General features: G+C 47.7%; 1 protein-coding gene across 1 annotated transcript in view; it reads right to left on the reverse strand.

The window, feature by feature from the left end:
* Nucleotides 1-1014: 1014 nt before the first annotated feature.
* Nucleotides 1015-23838, reverse strand: part of LOC144946664 (secretagogin-like) — a 60922-nt gene continuing 38098 nt past the window's right edge. The window contains exons 7-12 of the mRNA XM_078875737.1: nt 21370-21447; nt 18417-18472; nt 16263-16317; nt 12885-12944; nt 4181-4249; nt 1015-3614 (exon numbers count right to left, since the gene is read on the reverse strand). Coding sequence (XP_078731863.1) covers nt 3480-3614; nt 4181-4249; nt 12885-12944; nt 16263-16317; nt 18417-18472; nt 21370-21447 — 453 coding nt within the window. The 3' untranslated portion in view covers nt 1015-3479. The remainder of the gene's footprint in view (nt 3615-4180; nt 4250-12884; nt 12945-16262; nt 16318-18416; nt 18473-21369; nt 21448-23838) is intronic.

Consider the following 23838-nt stretch of genomic DNA (forward strand, 5'->3'; position numbering starts at 1 on the left):
ACGACCTCTTCCCTTCCTCCGCCCCCCTGACCCCCCAGGAGGCGTGAGCGGCGTGACACCGGCGAGTTATCAATGACGACGGCGACGACGTCACTTCGGCTCCCCACGTGACACATTGAAAGCGACGGGTCGGCCTGGAACCAAAAACAACACAAAGGCATTGTCGCGCCCCGTACATGTCCGCCCTCGCCGTGGCGAGCTCGCGGAGGAGAAAGAACAAAAATTTATTTATAAATAAATTCATAACCCAGGCGGTAATGGTTACCCATCGTCATTTATATGCATTCATTAACCCCTCCCCCCTCCTCTGGGCTTCGCACGTGAAGAGCTCACAAGTGACGTCATCACATCTACGCCTCTATTTAAGGAACGAAACAGGAGAAATTCTCCACAAATCTGGCTGTCGCCTGATGATGCCGGTTGTTATTACTGGCGAAACGTCGTGCTCAGATTGCAAGTGTTGTGGCTTGGCTCTCCAACACACCGGTGTGCTGTACTAGTATACTACACTATACACTACACTATACACTACACAATACACTACACGCTAGTGCTGTACTAGTGACGAATTGGCCACGTTGTTTACGTGACAACCCTTACTAGTTGGCTGTGTCGGGTGGTGGCGAGTTTAACGACACATTTATATATTTATACTCTTTGGTTCTTTCGGTAAAGTCACGTGGGTAGAAAAAATACCTGAAGACGGTCGCTTCTTGTTGCGATCGAAACGTCGTGATCTATTATTTATTTCTATCTACGTGACTTTGCCGAAAGAGCCAACGAGTATGGATTCCTGCAGTCACGAAAGCTTCAAATCAAGATTTATATATTTAGATTTAAAGCTTTCGTGACTGCAGGGATTCATCTTCTTGGTTCTTTCGGTAAAGTCACGTAGAAGGGAAATAATAAATTAATAAAAAATAAACATAATAAAATAATTCTCACGACGTTTCGGCCACAACTCAAGCAGCCGTCCTCAGGTGAAGAACATGTCTGTCGGAAAGACAGCGTCTGAATGACGCTGTTCTTCACCTGAGGACGGCTGCTTGCGTTGTGGCCGAAACGTCGTGAGAATTATTTTATTTTATTACGTTTTGTTTTTATTATTTTATTATTTCCCTTCTACGTGACTTTACCGAAAGAACCAAGAAGAAGATTTATATATTTACGCGATACAACCCAAAAAAAACACCTCTATTACGGATTATATTGGTCGCGAAAGCCTGCGACTACGTGTTAAACCAAAAGCAAATGTAGTTTGAGCGTGTTGCGTGCGGCGTAAATGCTCCGACGCTATTTTATTTTCGTATTTTTAATGTTTGCTGTTGTCTAGCCGCACCGAACGGCGACAACCTCGGAGCGGTTTCGCTCCGTCGGCTCCGCTCACGCGTGAGAAGGAGCGGGGGGGAGGGGGGACCGCGTGTCGAGTCGGCGACTCCACGGCTAAAGCGGTTTGGCGACGTTTGAAGTTTCGGATTATAGTGAGCTGGTGGGAGCGTTTTCCCAGAGGTGGTTTCAGGCGAGCAAAGAGTCGGGTTGGCAGGGCGACTCTGTTGTCACTTCGGGCTCACTCCCCTTCATCACGCCCAACAGACTCCGATAACAACAGCAACAACAACAACATTAAACAAACCGTAATGGTGCTGCTGTTGCTGCTGCCGCTGTTGTATTGGCAGTTGTACGCACGCAAAAGGCGCGCATTCGTTGACAACACGGTGGCCTTAAAATAAAAACAACATATGTATGATACGACGTCTTCTTGGCTATTTCGGTAAAGTCACGTAGAAGGGAAATAATAAAATAAATAATAAATAAAACATAATAAAATACAATTCTCACGACGTTTTTTCAGACGCTGTTCTTTCCGACAGACCTGTTCTTCACCTGAGGACGGCTGCTTGCGTTGTGGCCGAAGCGTCGTGAGAATTGTATTGTATTATGTTTTATTTTTATTATTTTATTATTTCCCTTCTACGTGACTTTACCGAAAGAACCAAGAAGATGAATCCCTGCAGTCACGAAAGCTTTAAATCGAAATATGATACGACGTTTCGGGCAATTGGCCCTTATTCGTGGCATTTAGGCAAGATGACAATAGAGACAGAGTGGATAATAAAGAATTGGAAACCGCACTTGTTTACAGCATTGGGCCTGATTTGGATGAAATAAAATGTCGTATCTGACGATCAACTTTTAAATTGGCGTATGAATAGTTACACGAATGGTGGTTCTTGAGTAAGAGACAAACCCCTTCAATAACCAAAGTTTTGTGTCGAGGAGTTGTTGTTAATTGTGCTTGTGCCCCTGCTGCTCGCAGCAGCAGCAGCAGCAGCTGCCGCTGCGTCGCCAAAATAATTTCGCTCATTAACCACAGAGTGTAGACGGTGAGAAAAGGCAAATGAAGCGGGGGGGGGGGGAGGGGTGGGGGTTGGGAAGAACCAGCGGAACAGATGGCAGCAGAGACGAAATCCAAACACGTCCGGAAGCTACCACCGCACGAGAACAACCAAGGCGAGTGTTCTTCAATGTCCCTGGTGGCCTTTAGTGGGGGGCCCTGACGTGCGCCCTCTCCCCCCGACAACACACAACCAGTGACAACACCCCCACCACCATCATCATCATCGCTGCTGTAAAACCTCCAATGGTTTCCAATGATTTGGCGGCCCCCACCCCCTCGTGCCCTCGTCTGAAAATGAGTGAAGAGTCACTGAACTCAGGGAAGGGAAGGGACGGAAGGAGGAGACTTGCAACCGTTGGACCCCGTGGCGGCACGCCGATGCACGGAGCGGAGTCTGTTCTCACAGGGGGCGTGGCCACACAGGAGTCACGTGATTTTACGGGAGTCTTGGGCAGAGTTTGGATAGATAGATGGGGGGGGGGAGGAGGCCTTTAGTCAGCAGTGGGGGGGAGGGGGGGGTTATAGGCTGACGGTGATGACGACGAGACCTGTCGCACACATCCAAGCCACCACGGCTCGATGTGCATCAAAGCGATCGACTGTGAAAACACACGGCCAAAAACGCGGGAATGCTCGAGACAACAGCAACACCTGTGGAACACGGCTAGTGCCAGGAACACGGCGTGTGCCAGGAACACGGGGTTATCACGGGAACACGGGTTTGCGACGGGAACACGGTTTTGTGCCGGGAACACGGGTTGTCACGGGAACACAGGCTTGCGACGGGAACACGGGTTTCCGCTAGGAATATACTCTCTCATATACTCTCTCCCAAGGAGCTCGCAAGCGCGGTCACGGCTCCGCCGCCTCGACCGGCAGATCGGTCCCTCGCGCAGAGCGCAATGACAGCAACAACAAAAAAATAAGTGAAGATAAGCTGACGGATTACGCTCGACGTTTCCGAGAGCAGAATGACTTTGAAACGCCGGAATTTTCGTTTTGCCCGGCACGGAGCCGTGGGTTTGGTGGTGGTGCGGTGGGGGGGGGGGGTGCGGTGGGGGGGGGGTGGGGGGCTCGCGTCTTAGTCCAGGGGCCTGAAGCGTAGGCCGAGGCAGAGGGCGAGCTCGGTCTTCTGGATCTTTCCGTCGCGGTTCAGGTCGCAGTGCTCCATGAGGACCTCGCGGAACTGGTCCAGGTCGGTGCCGCTCATGTTGGGCTGCGACGGGGACGGCAACGGCGGGCACGGCAAGGGGAGACACAAGTATGTACGTCCATCGATCTGACTCGAGCAGAGACAAAAGCGCCCGGGGTACGCACGTATGTCGAACTTCTCTCGCTCGACTTGTGTGTGGCCACCGCTCCCCCCCTCAACTCTGAATGCTTCCCCCCTGTGGAAAGGGACGCTGCTTCCTCCCTGAAGACACCGAGCGACGTGCACTTTTAAATCGTCTCGGTTGAACAATCGATTTCTTTAGAAGTGCGCGTTGCGATTGGCACGCTTGGATACGTACGGTGCGTTAGAAGTTCAACAAACAGTACACACACACACACGTACTCTCTCTCTCTCTCTCAATTGTCCCCTCGCCCTCTCTGCCCTCCTCTCATCATCGTCACTACTCCCTTTATCTCCCTTTGCGCCGGGAACACGGCGTGGTGCTGGCCACCCACCCCATCCTGTACACTGACGGCCTTCGCAGGTGCTACAGAACTTGCACCGACAGTCTGCCAAGGCTATATACGAGGTCATCTTTGTCTCTTTTTTTATACAGGGTGGTTCCATACCTTGACAAGACCGATCATGTCTTTCACAAATCCATCGACTTCCGGGCCCTCCAGCTCTCCAGTCTTGCTCTGAGAACAACAACAACAACAATCCATGATCCAGGTTTTTTTGGGGTTAGATCGCGTAAATATATACATGTGTCGTTAAACCCGCCACCACCCGACACAGCCAATTAGTGCCTGGCTCTCCAATGTGTTGGAGAGCCAGGCACAACATTTACAATCTGCGTGCGACGTTTCGCCAGTAATTACAACCAGCTTCATCAGGCGACAGTCAGATTGTAAATGTCGTGGCTTGGCTCTCCAACACACAACGGGTGTGCTGTACTAGTATACTACACTATACACTACACTATACACTAGTGCTGTACTATACTACACTATACACTGCACTATACACTACACTACTATACACAATACACTACACTATACACTACACTACTATACACTACACACTAGTGCTGTACTAGTGACGAATTGGCCACGTTCTGTTTACGTGACAACCCTTACTAGTTGGCTGTGTCGGGTGGTGGCGGGTTTAACGACACATTTATATATTTACACGATCTCACCCAAAACACCTCTATTATGGATGATATTGGTCGCGAAAGCCTACGTGTTAAACTAACAACAATAATAACAACAACGTCACTAATGCCCCCCCCCCCGCCCCCATTGTTTTGAGCCAGCGAATCTTGAGCGACCAGCTGTTAGCGAGCGCCTATTAAGGGCGCGATGTCTCGCCAACGGGGCTGGGAGAATTTGGGATGTCGCCAGCAAGAGGCCCGGCTGGACCCCACCACGACAAAGATCCCTCGCCACCACCCCTCCTTCTCTCCCTGCGTAGAGTCTTTAACACGACCACTGGGCGGGCAACAGCCCCGTTAAATTGTCATGTAAAGCCGCAATAAATATATCAACTTGAGTGAAATTAGATAGGGAATAAGGAGGGGAGGGGGGGAGTTTGCCTCGCACGCAATCACAAAGCCGCGTGCTGCAGGCGAAGGTGATGCGTTATTTATAAATGTGTCGTAACCCTCCACCACCCGACACGGCCAAACAGTAAAAAAATGTGTCACGTTTTCAAAGGACAAATTAATTGACTTCTTTAAAAAAAAAACCTATATTATGAATACTATTGGTCGCGAAAGCCTACGTGTTAAATTGAAGGTGATGCGTTATTTATAAATGTGTCGTAACCCTCCACCACCCGACACGGCCAAACAGTAAAAAAAATGTGTCACGTTTTCAAAGGCCAAATTAATTGACTTCTTTAAAAAAAAAACACCTATATTATGAATAATATTGGTCGCGAAAGCCTACGTGTTAAATTGAAGGCGATGTGGTTCGTTCGGTTCTTGCACGTGGGCACGTGTGGAACTTCTCTCGCACCGTACGTATCCGGCCGTGATGGCCGGAGGTGCGGTGGAAGAGCCGCTGTTCTCGGCAACTTGCCGGCTGAACGGAGTTCGGTTGAAAACCGCGAGACCGCATCGAAGTGCAAGAAAGGGGAGCAGGGAGGAAGGTCACCACCTATCCGTGGCAACCCCTTCACTATCCTCTCCTCCAGTGGACATTGATTTTTCAGAGCATTCATGAGTGCATTTAGGCACCCCCCCCCCCTCTCTTTCCCTCCTCCCCCACCCCTCTCGTGTTTCCTTCTACAGGGCTATCAGAGCGCAGGAAGACACCAGGGGGCTGTTCTAGAGTTTATTGGAGAATATTCTTAGGTTTTTTCGGTAAAGTCACGTCTTTTTATTTTACTTTTATTAATTAAAATTTTTTACCTACGTGACTTTCAGACAACCCAGCGGCCTGGGTTGTCTGAACATCAAATACTGCGCGCAATCGGTGCCGTCTCAGTTGAAAGGGCGCAGCGAAGGGCGAGAAGGAGAGAGAGAGAGGTGGGTGCGGGAGACACTGCTCGTTCCGTCTCACCCAAAGACAAATGTCCCCCGTGTAGCCTCAACAGACTGTAGGGGCAAGTGCGGTTAGCGAGCACCTATTAAGGCCAGAACGGCACATGAGGGGGTGGGTGGCCAACACCGCGTCCGGCCGCGTTTGTCTCCCCAGTGGCGATGTTTACACATAGTACCAGGTACTCATTTGAGGCCAAGTCGACCTAGGGGGAAGCCCAGGACCGGTTCAGATAATCGTCACCGGTGTTGGCCGCGAGCGAGAATCGAATTCGGGTTCGCCGGGTTCATAGCGCAGCGTAGCGCTAACCGCTACACTACCGCTCCCCACCATTCTGTTCTGTCTCCACCACACACCCCCCCCACACACACCCCCCACACACACCCCCACACACCCCACACACACACCCCCCACACACACCCCCCACACACACTCCTCACACACACCCCCACACACACATCCCACACACACCCTCACACACCCCCACACACCCCCACACACACCACACACACATCCCACACACACACCCCACACACACATCCCACACACACCCCCCACACACCCCCCCACACACCCCCCCACACACCACCCCCACACACACCCCTCACACACACCCCCAACACCCCCCCACACCCCCCCCCCCCCCCACAAGCCCGCCCACACACACGAAGGACAAAAAACACACGCCACGGTTCTGTCCCATAACGGACTGTCGGGGCAATGGAGCCTCGCTAACGGAGGCACCAACGTGGGCGGTGCACGGCGCACACGCGGGTTGTCGTGGTGCGGCCAGGTTCCATTCGTGCCCGCCTTTGTATCCCTGCCGTGGATGTGCGTGTCCTCAATGCATTCGTCAATAACACTGTGGCATTTATAAACCCAAAAATGTGCTCTAATTATAATTTGCATTTATTCGGAAAGCCGCTAAGGTCTAAAGTCGACTTGCAAGAGGGACCACGCGCTTCTGCCGATGGCTCTTCTCCAAAGCACATCAGAAAGTCAAATTCCTAAAACGTAAGCCTCTCTAAAAAATTCATTTTGTTTTAATGCCACACAGCGTTGTTATTGATGGTACGTTTTGAATATTTCTCGTTGCTTGCTGCTTTGCACACACCACTGGTAACGGAGCAGCAGCAGCAGCAGCGTCGCGAAATTATTGGCTTCACAGAAGTGAATATTTACCCAGGCCCAGATGTGTCTCGGCAAAACAAAACGCGGGATCGACTTCAACCTCCTGATGTCTCATCAGCAGCGAGGCTATCGGTGGACGGTCACGTGGCCCCACAGCCCAGATGCCCGTGGTGGGTCTACGAAGCAGTCGATTTAGAAATATAAAATATTCTAAAAAATAAATGTATTACTATCTGACAAAAATAACACAATACCGTCTGAATGTAAAACGCAAAGGAGCGCAGGATCTAAACCACCCAATTAAAAATGTTGCAAACCTTCTCAGTGCCAGTAGATAATTTGTATTTAGTTTAGTTTGAAAGCTGTTAATGCTTGTTTTTTGTTATTGTAAATATCCGAGCCTCCTTTGAATTCCGGTGGAGAATTCTGTGCCATTGGCGGCTGTTGCCGAGGCGTTGGCGGGGTGGGGGGCAGGGGGGGTGCAGGTTTGTTTGAAGAGCTCTTGCGGAGTAACAAAGATAAAGATCCCCCATATAGCCTTAACAGGCTGTTGGGGCAAGTGCTGTTAGCGAGCACCTATGAAGGCCGGAACGGTACACGAGGGGGTGGGTGTCCAGCACAACGCCCGACCGCCTTTGTCTCCCCCGTGGCGATGTTTACCAACTACACCGGGTACTCATTTGAGGCCGAGTCGACCTAGGGGGAGGCCCAAGGACCGGTTCAGATGATCGTCACCGGTGTTGGCCGTGAGCGGGAATCGAACTCGCATGGCCGGGTTCGCAGTGCAGCGCGCTAACCGCTGCGCCACCGCTCCCCACAAGTAACAATCACACAAAGACAAAGATCCCCCGTGTAGCCTTCGCAGGCTGTTGGGGCAAGTGCTGTTAGCCAGCACCTATGAAGGCCGAAACGGTTAGCGCGCCACCACTCCCCACAAGTAACCAGCACACGAACACACACACACGCACACGCATGCCGCACGTTTGATGCCTGAACACAAAGGGAGTCGCTTTTGGAGTTGCGCCGTCTCACCGTGTGTGCGCGCGCGCGGCCTTGATCCTGTCCGGCCGTGTGAGGGAGCGGTGGTGTAGTGGTTAGCGCTACGCTCCGCTACGAACCCGGCGAACCCGAGTTCGATTCCCGCTCACGGCCACCAACAAACCGTGACGATTATCTCAAACGGTCCTGGGCCTCTTCCTCGGTCAACTCGCTCTCAAATGAGTTCCTGGCGAGGCGTGTAAACACGGCGGCGTGCTGCGCTAGTGACGAATTGGCACGTTCTGTTAAACGTGACAAACCTCACTAATTGGCTGTGTTGGGTGGTGGCGGGTTTAACGACACACTGATATAGTTATGCTATCTAACCCGAAAAATAACGTCTATTATGGATTATGCATTAGCTACTTTAGATGTGAAGCTTTCGTGACTGCAGGAATCCATACTCTTTGGTTCTATCGGTAAAGTCACGTTGGTAGAAAATTAAATAAATCGCCGTTTTATTTTATCATTTTATTTTATACCGACGTGACGTCACCGAAAGAAGCAAAGAGTATAGTAGCTCTACTCTTAGGTTTTTGTCGGTAAAGTCACGTAGGTAAAAAAAATAATGAATGAAAATAACTCAATTAAATCACGACGTTTTGGAGGCAACACAAGTCTCCGTCTTCATGTGGGACCGTCACAACTACATTTACTGTATCAAGTGAAGAGAAATCCAAGAGACAAGATCTTAAATACTGGTTAAGGGGAGGGGGAGGAGCTTAACTCAACGTGTCAGTCAGGGACTGACTGCCACATTTAGATCTAGAAGTATAGTATCTACTTTTCGATTTAAAGCTTTCGTGACTGCAGGGATTCATCTTCTTGGTTCTTTCGGTAAAGTCACGTAGAAGGGAAATAATAAAATAATAAAAATAAAACAATAAAATTCTCACGACGTTTCGATTCCAATTTGCTTGCTGTGGTTTTCACACCTGATGATGATGATTGCTTGTGTTGCAATCGAATCGTCGTGAGAATTGTATTGTTTAATTTGTATAATTTTATTATTTCCCTTCTACGCGCCAGACGCTGTCTTTCCAACAGACCTGTTCTTCACCTGAGGACGGCTGCTTGCGTTGTGGCCGAAACGTCGTGAGAATTATTTTACTATGTTTTATTTTTATTATTTTATTATTTCCCTTCTACGTGACTTTACCGAAAGAACCAAGAAGATTATTTTATTATGTTTTATTTTTATTATTTTATTATTTCCCTTCTACGTGACTTTACCGGAAGAACCAAGAAGAAGTAGCTACTTTGTTCATATCTTTGTCCCGGACGTGAAAACGCGTGCTTTAGTCGACGCAAACAAGGTTCACACTGACATCAAACAACAAACTCCCGTGTTGCGTGGCTCTGCCTTGAGGATGGCTCGGGACCCGAGTCCCCCAACTTTGGAGAGACTCGGGGGGTCATCCAGCACGAGCAGCGTCAAGAGCCGTCTCGCCTACGAGTCAAACGGGGCTCGCGGCGTGCGCGGAGCGGTGGTGCAGCGGTTAGCGCTGCGAACCCGGTTCCATCCCGAGCTCGACTCGCCGCTCGCGGCCAACGCCGGCGACGATTGTCTCTGCCGGCCTTGGGTCTCCCCTAGCTCTGCTCGGCCTTAAAACAATTATTGGTTTGCGGCGTGTAAACGTTGTGGGGAGACAAAGGCGGTCGGGCGTGGTGCTGGACCACCCACCCCTCCGTGTACCGTGGCGGCCTTCATTAGGTGCTCGCTAACAGCACTTGCCTCCGAAAGTCTGTCGAGGCTATACGGGAAGGGGGGAGGTGTGGATCTTTGTCTTTGTGAAGGGGGCTAATGAAAATATGCCAATTGGCAGCTTGGAGACAGCCGCCCTCTGGGAGTAGCAGCAGCAGCAGGAGGAGGAGGGTGGACGAGCGACGCCGGGGCGTAGCGTGGGTGGCATAGACCCCGGTTCAAGGAAGCAAACGAAATGGGAAGAAGCCGTGGGGGGAGGGAGGGGGCACTTCCCAATCCCCCCCCCCTCCTCGTAGCCCAGCGCCTGCCCCACCCCCCGGCCTGCGTGAGCCTCGCTCCCAGTGCAGTTGCACAGCCTGCACACTCGACAGCGACGCTGCAATCATCCCCAACTCTCGTGTTTGGGCCTCGGATCCTTCCCCTTCTGCCCCCCCCCCCAGCCTGTTACCCAACGACCGTCGATCGGCAGTCCCTTCTTTGCGCACCCATCGTACACACGCGGTGGTCGCCGCGAATGAACCACACGAACGAACCACACAAATTAACCCCCACAAATAAACCACACAGATGAACTACAAATTAACCACACAAATAAACCACACAAATTAACCACGCAAATAAACGACACAAATAAACCACACAAATTAACCACACAAATAAACCGCAGAAATATACCACACAAATAACCCCCACAAATAACCCCCACGAATGAACCACACAAATTAACCACGCAAATAAACGACACAAATAAACCACACAAATTAACCACACAAATTAACCACACAAATAACCCCCACGAATTAACCACACACATAACCCCCACAAATAACCCCACAAATGAACCACACAATGCCACCTCGCCAAGGAGCATAAATCACCATCACGCAAAACTTCGGGTCATTCTCGCAGCAGCAGCAGCAGCGGCATCGGCGGCTTTCGGCTCAGCCGTCGAACAACCGCAGTGGTCGCAGCATCGTCGCCAGCGCTTTCAGATGCGCTTTCGGCGGCCGTCTGGAACGCTCTTCCTTCCGATATTCGGAAGCCATGGGGAGCTATGCCACTTTTAAATCATCGAGATCGACAAACGAATTCCACATGTTGCCCGCGCTGCCCAGAGACGGGGTAAAAGTGTAAGAGGCAATTTATTTAATCGCGGAGCCCTCACGCGGAGGAAGCTACCGGAGAAACAATAAGACAGACAAGAACGACTTTCTGCCCATCGCGGGCAGTCCGTCAACGCGAAAATCCCCATTTAAAACGAATTGAAAATCGGGGGGAGATAAGGAGATAAAAAAATAGATATATTTTAAAAAATAATTAAAAAATACAATCCTCAGCGCCACGCGCTGCGGTCAATTAATCTGAGCGGGCGCTTCAAGTTGTCTCTTCGCAGCTGTCAGACTTGGCGAGTGGGTTCGGTTTTGACACGAAGTGGTTTTTCTCCTTCGATTCTCGAGCGAAGCGTTGCACCAGCCGTTGTCCCGCCAATCAAAACGTGTTTTTGTTTTCTCTCGAGACGCGTTATTTCCTCCGCGTAAACTATCGGTACGGGATTATTTTTTCGATTTAAAGCTTTCGTGACTGCAGGGATTCATCTTCTTGGTTCTTTCGGTAAAGTCACGTAGAAGGGAAATAATAAAATAATAAAAATAAAACATCATAAAATAATTCTTACGACGTTTCGGCCACAACGCATGCAGCCGTCCTCAGGTGAAGAACAGGTCTGTCGGAAAGACAGTGTCTGACACTGTCTGACACTGTCTTTCCGACAGACCTGTTCTGACACTGTCTGACACTGTCTTTCCGACAGACATGTTCTTCACCTGAGGACGGCTGCTTTCGTTGTGGCCGAAACGTCGTGAGAATTATTTTATTATTTTATTATTTCCCTTCTACGTGACTTTACCGAAAGAACCAAGAAGATGAAGGGGATTATTATTTTTTTACATCGCAGGGATTTGCCGGAGGTGGCTTTTGGGAGGCCCTCATCCAGCCAGCAGTGGATTGACCACGGCTCACGATGACGACGCAATACATGTGTAGAGGAGTAAAATGGGGACGTGACGTCAGGTGTGCCGTTCAGTGCGATGACGTCACGTCTCCTAGGGTACTTAAGGGAGACCCCGTGACGTAAGCGGGGTCACTGTGGATACGGGTAGAGTAAGCAGAGTGGCGGCGGTGTGCGTACACCGGTTTAGCGCGCCGCGCGGCAAGCCTGAAGCCTTCCCTTTTAATCAAATCACATTAAGCAGAGTGGTGAAGTATGGTCAAAACACCCCCCCCCACCGCCCCTATGACTGACACGGCACGCGGGGGGGGAGGGGCCTTCATCAAGTGGCGGTAATGATGACGATTGCTATTTAAAGCTTTCGTGACTGCAAGGATTCATCTTCTTGGTTCTTTCGGTAAAGTCACGTAGAAGGGAAATAATAAAATAATAAAAATAAAACATAATAAAATAATTCAATTTCGATTTAAAGCTTTCGTGACTGCAGGGATTCATCTTCTTGGTTCTTTCGGTAAAGTCACGTAGAAGGGAAATAATAAAATAATAAAAATAAAACATAATAAAATAATTCAATTTCGATTTAAAGCTTTCGTGACTGCAGGGATTCATCTTCGTGGTTCTTTCGGTTAAGTCACGTAGAAGGGAAATAATAAAATAATAAAAATAAAACATCATAAAATAATTCTCACGACGTTTCGGTCACAACTCAAGCAGCCGTCTGCAACGCAAGCAGCCGTCTGCTTGCGTTGTGGCCGAAACGTCGTGAGAATTATTTTATGTTTTATTTTTATTATTTTATTATTTCCATTCTACGTGACTTTACCGAAAAAACCTAAGAAAATGACGATTGCTGCTTAACGCGGTAAAAAAACAGACGCGGGATGTATTCGAAAGTGAACACTCACCACGTCGTAATGGGCGAAGATCTTCTCAAAATCAGCTCTCCGCTGATCCATTCCCGAATCCTGGCAGCGATGGAGAGAGACGGCAGAGTGTGAGGCTTAGGACGACGAAAACAACGCACATTCCTCTCTCAATCATCAATCACCCCCCCCCCCCACCGCATAAGACCTTTAATCAGTCCGTAATTTTAATCCATTACAGCATGTCCTTTTTATATGCGGAGTGAAACGTAACATAATTGGGTTGTCAGAAATTTTTTACAATTTTTTTAATTTCCAAGCCAGCTTGACTGACGTTAGACGCGGGTACGGAAATCTTCTGCCGTGAGAGTTATCTTCTTCTGCCGTGAGAGTTACCATCTTCTGCCGTGAGAGTTATCATCTTCTGCGAGTTATCTTCTGCCGTGAGATTTATCCCCGGGTGGCTGCTCGCCCACGATGTCCGACGTTTCGCTCCGCGTGCCGGGGAGATTCGCCAGGTCAAGCGAACGCTCTTAAAAGAAGCACGCAGCACGTGCGGCGAAGAGTCGGCTTGTAATTAAGTAAGAAACAAACATTGAAGGGCAATTTGTAAATCAACTGCCAGATGACGGCCTCCCCACACCGTGCCTGGTCATGGAGGGGGTGGGGGAGGGGTGGATTTGGCCATACTTCTCCACGCTGGTCATTGCAAGTGCACGCTGGTGAAAGAAGGGAAGGGGAGGAGGGAGCAGGTGCGGGAGGGGTGAGTGGGGAGCCTCAAATATCACTCGCCACCGATGATACCCGACGCCGGGTATCGAACTCGGAGCGCCAAGTCAGGAGCGCGGTGAGCTAACCACTGCGCCACCACTCTACCCACGAGTGGATACGGGCTGACACGTGGATTTTTATTTAATGGTCGATACATAACTATTTTACAATTTTTAATTTTACCAGGTAAGGCCCACTGAGCTATGTAGCTCTTTTACACCAGCCCACAGGGGATTATTGTGTCCGTCCGTCGTGCATCAAAAATGGGAGGGGTGGGGCTGGGTGGGGAGGGTGGGGAGGGGCTGGGTGGGCTGGGTGGGGTGGGGCTGGGTGGGGTGGGGCTGGGTGGGGAGGGGCTGGTCAGCCCGTGGTGCCCTGAAACGTTTAACCTACTCACGCCGGCTTGTGCCCGGCGAATGACCGAGCAACCCAACGTTCCTACCAGCTCCCTCCGCAGGAATGTGTTTCAAAAACGACCTGACCACGAATGATAGCTCAACGAAGTGGCCTATCACATGGAAATGTATACCTGACAAATACTCTAAACGCGTGGTGATGTTGAATCTAAATGTGTGAGGCAAAAACCAGAGGACCCGGAGAAAAATCCACGCGACCACGAGGAGAGAGAGAGAGAGACAAGACACGCCAACTCCAAATACACAGCAGGTGTCAGGGTCGGGATCGAACCCACGACCTCCTGTAGACCAGGCGAGGTAGTTAACATCTCCTAGCCACCGTGATGATGATGAGAGAGAGAGACACGCAAACTCCAAATATACAGCAGGCGTCAGGGTCGGGATCGAACCCACGACCTCCTGTATACCAGGCGAGGTAGTAAACATCTCCTAGCCACCGTGATGATGATGAGAGAGAGACACGCAAACTCGAAATATAAAGCAGGCGTCAGTGTCGGGATCGAACCCACGACCTCCTGTATACCAGGCGAGGTAGTAAACATCTCCTAGCCACCGTGGCGCTATGAACGATGTTCGTACGTAGTTCGCTGTGTAGATGGTTAGCTGCGTGACGAGTCTGAAAGAGCCTGTCCGAGTCTAAACGTGTTTGGGCAAGTGCGCTCGCACACGCCAATGTCATCTTGTTGATTTGTTTTCTTCTAATCAAATGAAATTCAACACCGAGGATGGCAACTTTCGTGAACAACTCGTCTGCTCTCGATGTTTGGCCACGGAATATTTCACGGTTCACTCGTGGTTATTGTTTCTGTGCCCATTAAACGTCGTAAAAATAATAAAGTCAATTCCACACTTTTTAATAGGCCTTTTTCGCGCGGACTATTTATACTATTTATATTATTTATACTATTTATATGCCCCACACAGAGCTTGCATGGCATGCCAATCAAATCAAAACGTTTAATTCTCAGAGGCGTAAAAAGCTGAATTTAGCGAAAATATGAATTTAAATTAATGATGGTTTGTGTGTGTGTGTGCAGTCATTGCTGTCCTTGACATCCGGACACATACGATGAGCACGGTTGGCTACGCACGTTACGACAGAAGTTCAATGTACATACATACAATGTGCATACATACAATGTGCATACATACAATGTGCATACATGCAATGTGCATACATGCAATGTGCATACATGCAATGTGCATACATACAATGTGCATACATACAATGTACATACATACATTGTGCATACATACAATGTGCATACGCTCTGGAACTCGCCCTCACAAGGACGTAGAGCCGGGAGTTCCAGAGTCCCACCACTGGCCCTCACATCGTCCCAGGGTCCTCAGATGGCTGGTCTCGGGTCTTGGGTCTTGAGCTACAACTGGCCTCGATCGTCCAGGGAGCTGCCCTTTTATGCCTCGTCCCCAACGAGGGGTGGGGTTGTGTGCGCCCCCAGGTACATACAATGTACATACATACAATGTACATACATTGAGTCGGTGCACACGAGAACACGATTTGAAGACGGGCGACTTCTTCCCAAGATTGAGGATTGATAATAGGTTATTCCCCTTTTTCTGGCAACAAAAACCGGTGTTAAGATGAAACACCAAACTGAAACTTTTTACAAGGAATTACGTGTGCATTAACCACAATGCTTGTGGTCAGAATGCAAACAAAAAATATACTCTGATAATATATGCATTGTCTTTGAAACTGATTGGTCCACACCAGAGACAGCTTTCTTTTGAGCCTCGTCTCAAACGGTGTAAGACCAGAGGACGCCAAAAGGCGTACACCTGGAGACCAATCAGTTTCAAGGACAATGCCAAGATATTATCAGAGTATGTTTTTGTTTGCATTCTGGCCACAAGCATTGTGGGTAATGCAGACATGATTCCCTGTAAAAGGTTTCAGTTTGGTGTTTTAACATTTAAACACCGTTTTTTGTTGCCAGAAAAAAGGGGAAAAAACCTATTATCATATTTTGGTACTGGCAAAGGAGGTCCCATGATGAAGATGAGTATTGTTTGTAGTATCATAGTCCGCTCATCTTGCCGAGCCAACCGATGACAGCCGCTTCATCAGCAGCGTGGAGGAAGGGCCCTGACACCATCTGACACCACCTGACACCACCTGAGTGCACCTGAGTCAGTCTACCGGTGAGAGGGGCACGCGTGACAATGTGGTGATGATGCTGATGATGACAACAATAAGGCACATCACCTCCATGGCTTCCATTCTGAATTGCAGCAAAAAATTATCTTGCAGTGAGAGAATTCTGCAACAAAACAATAACAACATCAGAATAATAATTACAATATATTTAAAAAATAAATGTTATTTTTAACCTGCTAAGAGTGTTGGGGAAAGGGTTGTTAGCGAGCACCTATTAAGGCCAATAAATGCGCACGCTTACGAAGATAAAGATCCTCCATATAGCCTTAACAGGCTGTAGGGGCAAGTGCTGTTAGCGAGCACCTATGAAGGCCAGAACGGTACACGAGGGGGTGGGTGGCCAGCACCACGCCCGACCACCTTTGTCTCCCCAGTGGCGATGTTTACACACCACACCGGGTACTCATTTGATGCTGAGTCGACCTAGGGGAGGCCCAGGACCGGTTCAGATAATCGTCACTGGTGTTGGCCGTGAGCGGGAATCGAACTCGGGTCGCCAGGTTCGTTGCGCAGCGCGCTAACCGCTCCACCACCACTCCCCGCTACACACACACAAACACACACACACAGACACACACACACAGACACACACACACAAAAGACGCAATGTCATTGTCGCACACAAATAACACCCCACCACACTCAGCCACGCATCAGGTGTCCCGTAATGAGCGGCACAATCTCTCAGAGCCACACAGCGCCACGTACAAATTGCACAGCTAACGACTCCATTCGACCACGTCTATTATATAACACACTGCGCAATGGGATTGACTAAGGTGCACAATACTTGTTTAAGCAATAACCGGCAAATATTTAGACAGATTACGCCGGGCTCTTTGAAGTTGAACAACTTTTTTTTTCTGCCACTGGCTTAATATCCCCATTAAAGAAAAAGTGTGACATTCAAACATGCAAGCGCTGCATAGATGAGAGGGCAGTGCTGTTTATAGATTAACCATTATATTCTTGGTTCTTTCGATAAATCACGTAGAAGGGAAATAATAAAATAATACAATTAAATCAATAAAATCCTCACGACGTTTCGATTGCAACACAAGCAATCGTCATCAGGTGTGAAAACCACAGCAAGAAAATGTGAATCAAAACGTCGTGAGAATTTTATTGTTTTATTTTTATTATTTCCCTTCTACGTGACTTTACCGAAAGAACCAAGAAGATTAATCCCTGCAGTCACGAAAGCTTTTAATCGAAAGATTCACTATTGTTTTAATAAAAAGCCTAGCAAACGACGCTATCACTAACAGAGATGCTGCAGCAATTCTAACAGTTAACAATGCTTACCCCGAGCTCTCAAACTCTGATGGTGCATTGTCTTTGAGTTGTGCGCCTTTTGGCGTCATCTGGTCCAACCCATGTGAGACTAGGCTCTAAGGAAAGCTGTCTCGGGTGTGGACCAATCAACTTCAAGGACAGTGCATATATTATCAGAGTTATGTTTTTTGTTTGCATTATGGCTGCAGGTATTGTGGTCTATGCAAACATGACTCCTTGTAAAAAAGGTGTCAGTTTTGTTGCCAGATAGAAGGGTAAAAAACAAGTATCAACCCTTATGGGTGTTGCGGCCAGCACCACGCCCGGCCGCCTTTGTCTCCCCAGTCCTGATCTCTGCACACCGCACCGGGTACTCATTTGAGTCCGAGTCGACCTAGCGGAGGCCCAGTCGACCCGCGTTGACTGAACGACTGAACAGATGAGCGAATGCATATAAATGAGTTGACGGATGAGGCAGTGAGTGAATTATTCATGGGTGGGTAAACGAAGTTCATTGTTCTACATGGCAACAAAACAAGGCCCCGTTTTAATCATTCAGTCGACGGAATGAGTGGCCGAACGAGCGAGTGAATAACTTAATGAATGAGCGAGCGAATGAATAAATTATCTGCAAGTGGATAAGCATCCATACCTATCTTCTTGGTTCTTTCGGTAAAGTCACGTAGAATGCAAATAATAAAATAATAAAAATAAAACAAATAATTCTCACGACGTTTCGGCCACAACGCAACAGACCTGTTCTCCACCTGAGGACGGCTGCTTGCGTTGTGGCCAAAACGTCGTGAGAATTATTTTATTATGTTTTATTTTAATTGTTTCATTATTTCCCTTCTACGTGACTTTACCGAAAGAACCAAGAAGATGAGTCCCTGCAGTCACGAAAGCTTCAAATCGAAACATCCATACCTAGCCATGTCCGTGAGATCCAAGCGTCCGTCTTGATTCCGATCAAACAGCTTCATCTGAAATCGTTTCGCACAACCGACAGTGTCACACAAACACGCGCCTTTCACCGGCTCAGCCGGCAGGCCGTGACGCAGCTGCTGAGTGCGCAGGCGGTCCAACTGCACCGCGGTTGGGGAGATGCGGAGGGGGGGCGTTTCTCTACGGGCCGGATTCGAACCCAGGTCCTCAGCGTTGCCGGTTCGTGTGTCTCACAACCCCGCGAGCCAAACGGCCACCTCTCAAAATGAACATTTGCGCGAAATGATTTGGAGTGCTCTTTTTTTTTTAAACATTCGTGTTAGAAACAAACGAATACAAAATCTCAAGAGCTGGTGCAGGGGGGGGGGAGGGGGAAGTCTGCGTCGAGCCGGCTACAAGTCAAGCGGCGTAATGGGACAGAAATTTAATCTCATCATGGGACCTCCTTTGCGATTACCAAAATATACCAATAGGGTTTTTCCCCTTTTTTCTGGCAACACAACTGGCACCTTTTGCAAGGAATCATGTTTACATTAACCACAATACTTGCAGTCAAATGCAAACAAAAACACAATACTCTGATAATGTATGCATTGTCTTTGAAACTGATTGGTCCACACCAGAGACAGCTTTCTTTGGAGCCTCGTCTCATATGGTGTTCAACCAGATGACGCCAAAAGGCGCCATATGAGACGAGGCTCCAAAGAAAGCTGTCTCTGGTGTGGACCAATCAGTTTCAAAGGCAATGCATACATTATCAGAGTATTGTGTTTTTGTTTGCATTTGACTGCAAGTATTGCGGTTAATGTAAACATGATTCATTGCAAAAGGTGTCAGTTTTGTTGCCAGAAAAAAGGGGAAAACCTCTATTGGTAAATTTAATCTCGTAACGAGCGGCGGATATTTGAACCGCTCCGGGAAGAGACGCGGGTCGCCTCGATCGCTCTCGTGAGGGTGTTTAACCGTGGGCGCCGAGTCGGATCGCTCGATCACTGCACGACGACCGGTGAACGGCACGAGACGATTTGAAACAGCACGAAAATCGGTGAACAGCACGACAGCCGGGGAAGGGCACATTCTTCAATTGCACTGCGTGGCCATGAAAAAAAAATTAACCCGTAAAAACAAAGTTTTTCACTATAAATTCTTTATATGCGTGGCATCGGTTTTATTGTATTATTTATTTCTGTTTTTTTTAGTAAGAGTTTCATTTTATCACATTGGTATTTTAAATAAAATATGAAAAAAAAATGTTTCCTAAAAAGTGGAACATTTTGGAAAAAAAATTTCACGAAAATAAATTGTCACGCACAACGAGTCTGTGTGCAAATTATCAGCTCGATTGGATCACGGGAAGTGGGTTAAAAAAACGACCGAAAGATTTGCACGGTCATAAGCGCGCAAGCAAGCAAGCAAGTGAACTTAATATAAAGGATTTAAAAACATCGGCGACGATTCGGGCAATGGCCCTGCTTCATAGCCCATCGAGCGAGGTTATTTAGTAAGTTTTAAGTTTTTTTCATTGTGCTTGTGCCACCACTGCCACCACAACAACAGCAGCAATCACAACATAACTAGTTCGATTTCAAATGTGAAACGAGTATCATGTAAAAAATGTCATTACAATTTCCATTAAAAGTACATCACGTACACTTTTAAAAACCGATGGAATCAAACAGAGTGAGCGTGGGTGCAAAGAAATTGTATATGCACGCTTTTCGACGGCCGGCAAACGTTGATCAAAGGTTTCGAAACAACAATTCTCCGAAAGAATAAGAAGCATAAGAAGAAGACTTAAAAAAAGGGTGGTGAAAAGCAAAAAAAACGGCGATAAATCGAGAAAGAAAAAAACACACACAAACTTTTGAAATACGTGGTCAACCAGGTTAGTGTCTGACTGTGTTTTTGGCCGACTGGTTTTGCATCACGTGATGTTTCTAAGGTTTGTTGAGTTCTCATCTCCCATCTTCTTGTTGTTGTTGTTGTTGTTTGCCTCCGTGTAGTTTACCGTTGTCTGTGTGGGCTGTGTGCTTGGTGTCCCCCTGTGTGTTCCCTTGCTGTGTGTTGTGCCCCATTTCCACCTGATGATGATTGATTGTGTTGCGTTCGAAACGTCGTGATTTATTTTAATTTTATTCAGTGAAATTTTATTTTATTCCATTGGAACCTCATTTGCCAGTAGCAAAATAGGATAGTTGCTTTTTTATCCTTTTATCTGGCAACAAAACTGACACCTTTTTTACAAGGAGTCATGTTTGCATTGACCACAATACCTGCAGTCGGAATGCAAACCAAAAAACGCGCCTTTTGGCGTCATCTGGTCCAACACCACGTGAGACTAGGCTCTAAGGAAAGCTGTCTCGGGTGTGGACCAATCAATTTCAAGGACAGTGCATACATTATCAGACTTGTGTTTTTTGTTTGCATTCCGACTGCTGGTATTGTGGCCAATGCAAACACATGACTCCTTGTAAAAAAAAAGGTGTCAGTTTTGTTGCTAGATAAAAGGGTAAAAAAACAATTATCATTATTTTATTTCATCTTCTTGGTTCTTTCGGTAAAGTCACGTAGAATGGAAATAATAAAATAATAAAAAATACAACATAATAAAATAATTCTCACGACGTTTCGTGAGAATTATGATGTTTTATTTTTATTATTTTATTATTTCCCTTCTACGTGACTTTACCGAAAGAACCAAGAAGATGAATCCCTGCAGTCACGAAAGCTTAAAATCGAAAATTATATTATTGCTACATACGTGACTTTACCGAAAAAAACCAACGAGCACAGTAATTTCTGCAGTCACGAAAACTTCAATCCTACGTTACGCGACACACAAACTTAACAAAACAATCCTGGGCCGCTGACGTGTCCCACGGCACCTCGTGCCCGTTGAGGACAAACGGAGCACGAGAGACGCTGGCGCCCGTACCATCGAGTCGGTGTACTCGTCCAGCTTGCCGCTGGTCACATCGCGATGGTGCTCCACGCAGAGGTCGCCCAGGAAGTTCTACGAGCCGCGCGCACACACACACACAAATATCAAAGAAGTATTTGATCCCCTGCTGATTTTGAACGTTTGCCCACTGACTAAGAAATGATCAGTCTATAATTTTAATGGTAGGTTTATTTGAACAGTGAGAGACAGAATAACAACAACAAAAATCCAGAAAAACTCATGTCAAAAATTCTAGATTTGAAGCTTTCGTGACTGCAATGATTCATATTCTCAGGTTTTTTCGGTAAAGTCACGTAGGTAAAAACATTAAAATTAATGAAAGTAAAATAAAACAAAACAAAATAAAATTCACGACGTTTCGGAGGCAACACAAGTCTCCGTCATCAGGTGGGACCGTCACAGCCGAATTAGCTGCATCAAGTGAAGCAATGATTCAAGATGTAATCCCTTATAAGCAAGTTGAAGGGAGGTGGAGAGGGGGGGGAAGAGCTTATCAGGCTGTGGTAGCCAATGAATGGAAACGTATCGGGAGGGAGGAGGAGCGGTGATCAAAGACTGCACGCAGTGCTCAACACAATGAATGGAGACGCGCCGGGACGGAGGGCGAGCGGTGATCAAAGACATCACGTAGTGCTCAACACAATGAATGGAAACGTGGCGAGCGGTGATCAAAGAACAATGAAGAGATTACTGTTAAACAGTGGATGTTTAACAGTAATCTCTTCATTGTTCTTTGATCACCGCTCGCCACGTTTCCATTCATTGTGTTGAGCACTACGTGATGTCTTTGATCACCGCTCGCCCTCCGTCCCGGCGCGTCTCCATTCATTGTGTTGAGCACTGCGTGCAGTCTTTGATCACCGCTCCTCCTCCCTCCCGATACGTTTCCATTCATTGGCTACCACAGCCTGATAAGCTCTTCCCCCCCCTCTCCACCTCCCTTCAACTTGCTTATAAGGGATTACATCTTGAATCATTGCTTCACTTGATGCAGCTAATTCGGCTGTGACGGTCCCACCTGATGACGGAGACTTGTGTTGCCTCCGAAACGTCGTGAATTTTATTTTGTTTTGTTTTATTTTACTTTCATTAATTTTAATGTTTTTACCTACGTGACTTTACCGAAAAAACCTGAGAATATCATGTCAAAAATGTATAAATTGATTTGCATTTTAATGAGGGAAATAAGTATTTGACCCCCACTCAATCGGAAAGATTTCTGGCTCCCAGGTGTTTTTATACAGGTAACGAGCAGAGATTAGGAGCACCTCTTAAAGGGAGTGCTCCTAATCTCAGCTTGTTACCTGTATAAAAGACACCTGTTCACAGAAGCAATCAATCAATCAGATTCCAAACTCTCTACCATGGCCAAGACCAAAGAGCTTTCCAAGGATGTCAGGGACAATATTTTGGACCTACACAAGGCTGGAATGGGCTACAAGACCATCGCCAAGCAGCTTGGTGAGAAGGTGACAACAGTTGGTGCGATTATTCGCAAATGGAAGACACACAAAAGAACTGTCAATCTCCCTCGGCCTGGGGCTCCATGCAAGATCTCACCTCGTGGAGTTGCAATGATCATGAGAACGGTGAGGAATCAGCCCAGAACTACACGGGAGGATCTTGTCAATGATCTCAAGGCAACTGGGACCATAGTCACCAAGAAAACAGTTGGTAACACACTACGCCGTGAAGGACTGAAATCCTGCAGCACCCGCAAGGTCCCCCTGCTCAAGAAAGCACATATACATGCCCGTCTGAAGTTTGCCAATGAATATCTGAATGATTCAGAGGACAACTGGGTGAAAGTGTTGTGGTCAGATGAGACCAAAATGGAGCTCTTTGGCATCAACTCAACTCGCCGTGTTTGGAGGAGGAGGAATGCTGCCTATGACCCCAAGAACACCATCCCCACCGTCAAACATGGTGGTGGAAACATTATGCTTTGGGGGTGTTTTTCTGCTAAGGGGACAGGACAACTTCACCGCATCAAAGGGACGATGGACGGGGCCATGTACCGTCAAATCTTGGGTGAGAACCTCCTTCCCTCAGCCAGGGCATTGAAAATGGGTCGTGGATGGGTATTCCAGCATGACAATGCCCCAAAACACACGGCCAAGGCAACAAAGGAGTGGCTCAAGAAGAAGCACATTAAGGTCCTGGAGTGGCCTAGCCAGTCTCCAGACCTTAATCCCATAGAAAATCTGTGGAGGGAGCTGAAGGTTCGAGTTGCCAAACGTCAGCCTCGAAACCTTAATGACTTGGAGAAGATCTGCAAAGAGGAGTGGGACAAAATCCCTCCTGAGATGTGTGCAAACCTGGTGGCCAACTACTCTGTGATTGCCAACAAGGATTTTGCCACCAAGTACTAAGTCATGTTTTGCAGAGGGGTCAAATACTAATTTCCCTCATTAAAATGCAAATCAATTTATAACATTTGTG

Source organism: Lampetra fluviatilis, chromosome 42 (assembly GCF_964198595.1).
Source record: "Lampetra fluviatilis chromosome 42, kcLamFluv1.1, whole genome shotgun sequence".
Lineage (NCBI taxonomy): Eukaryota > Metazoa > Chordata > Hyperoartia > Petromyzontiformes > Petromyzontidae > Lampetra > Lampetra fluviatilis.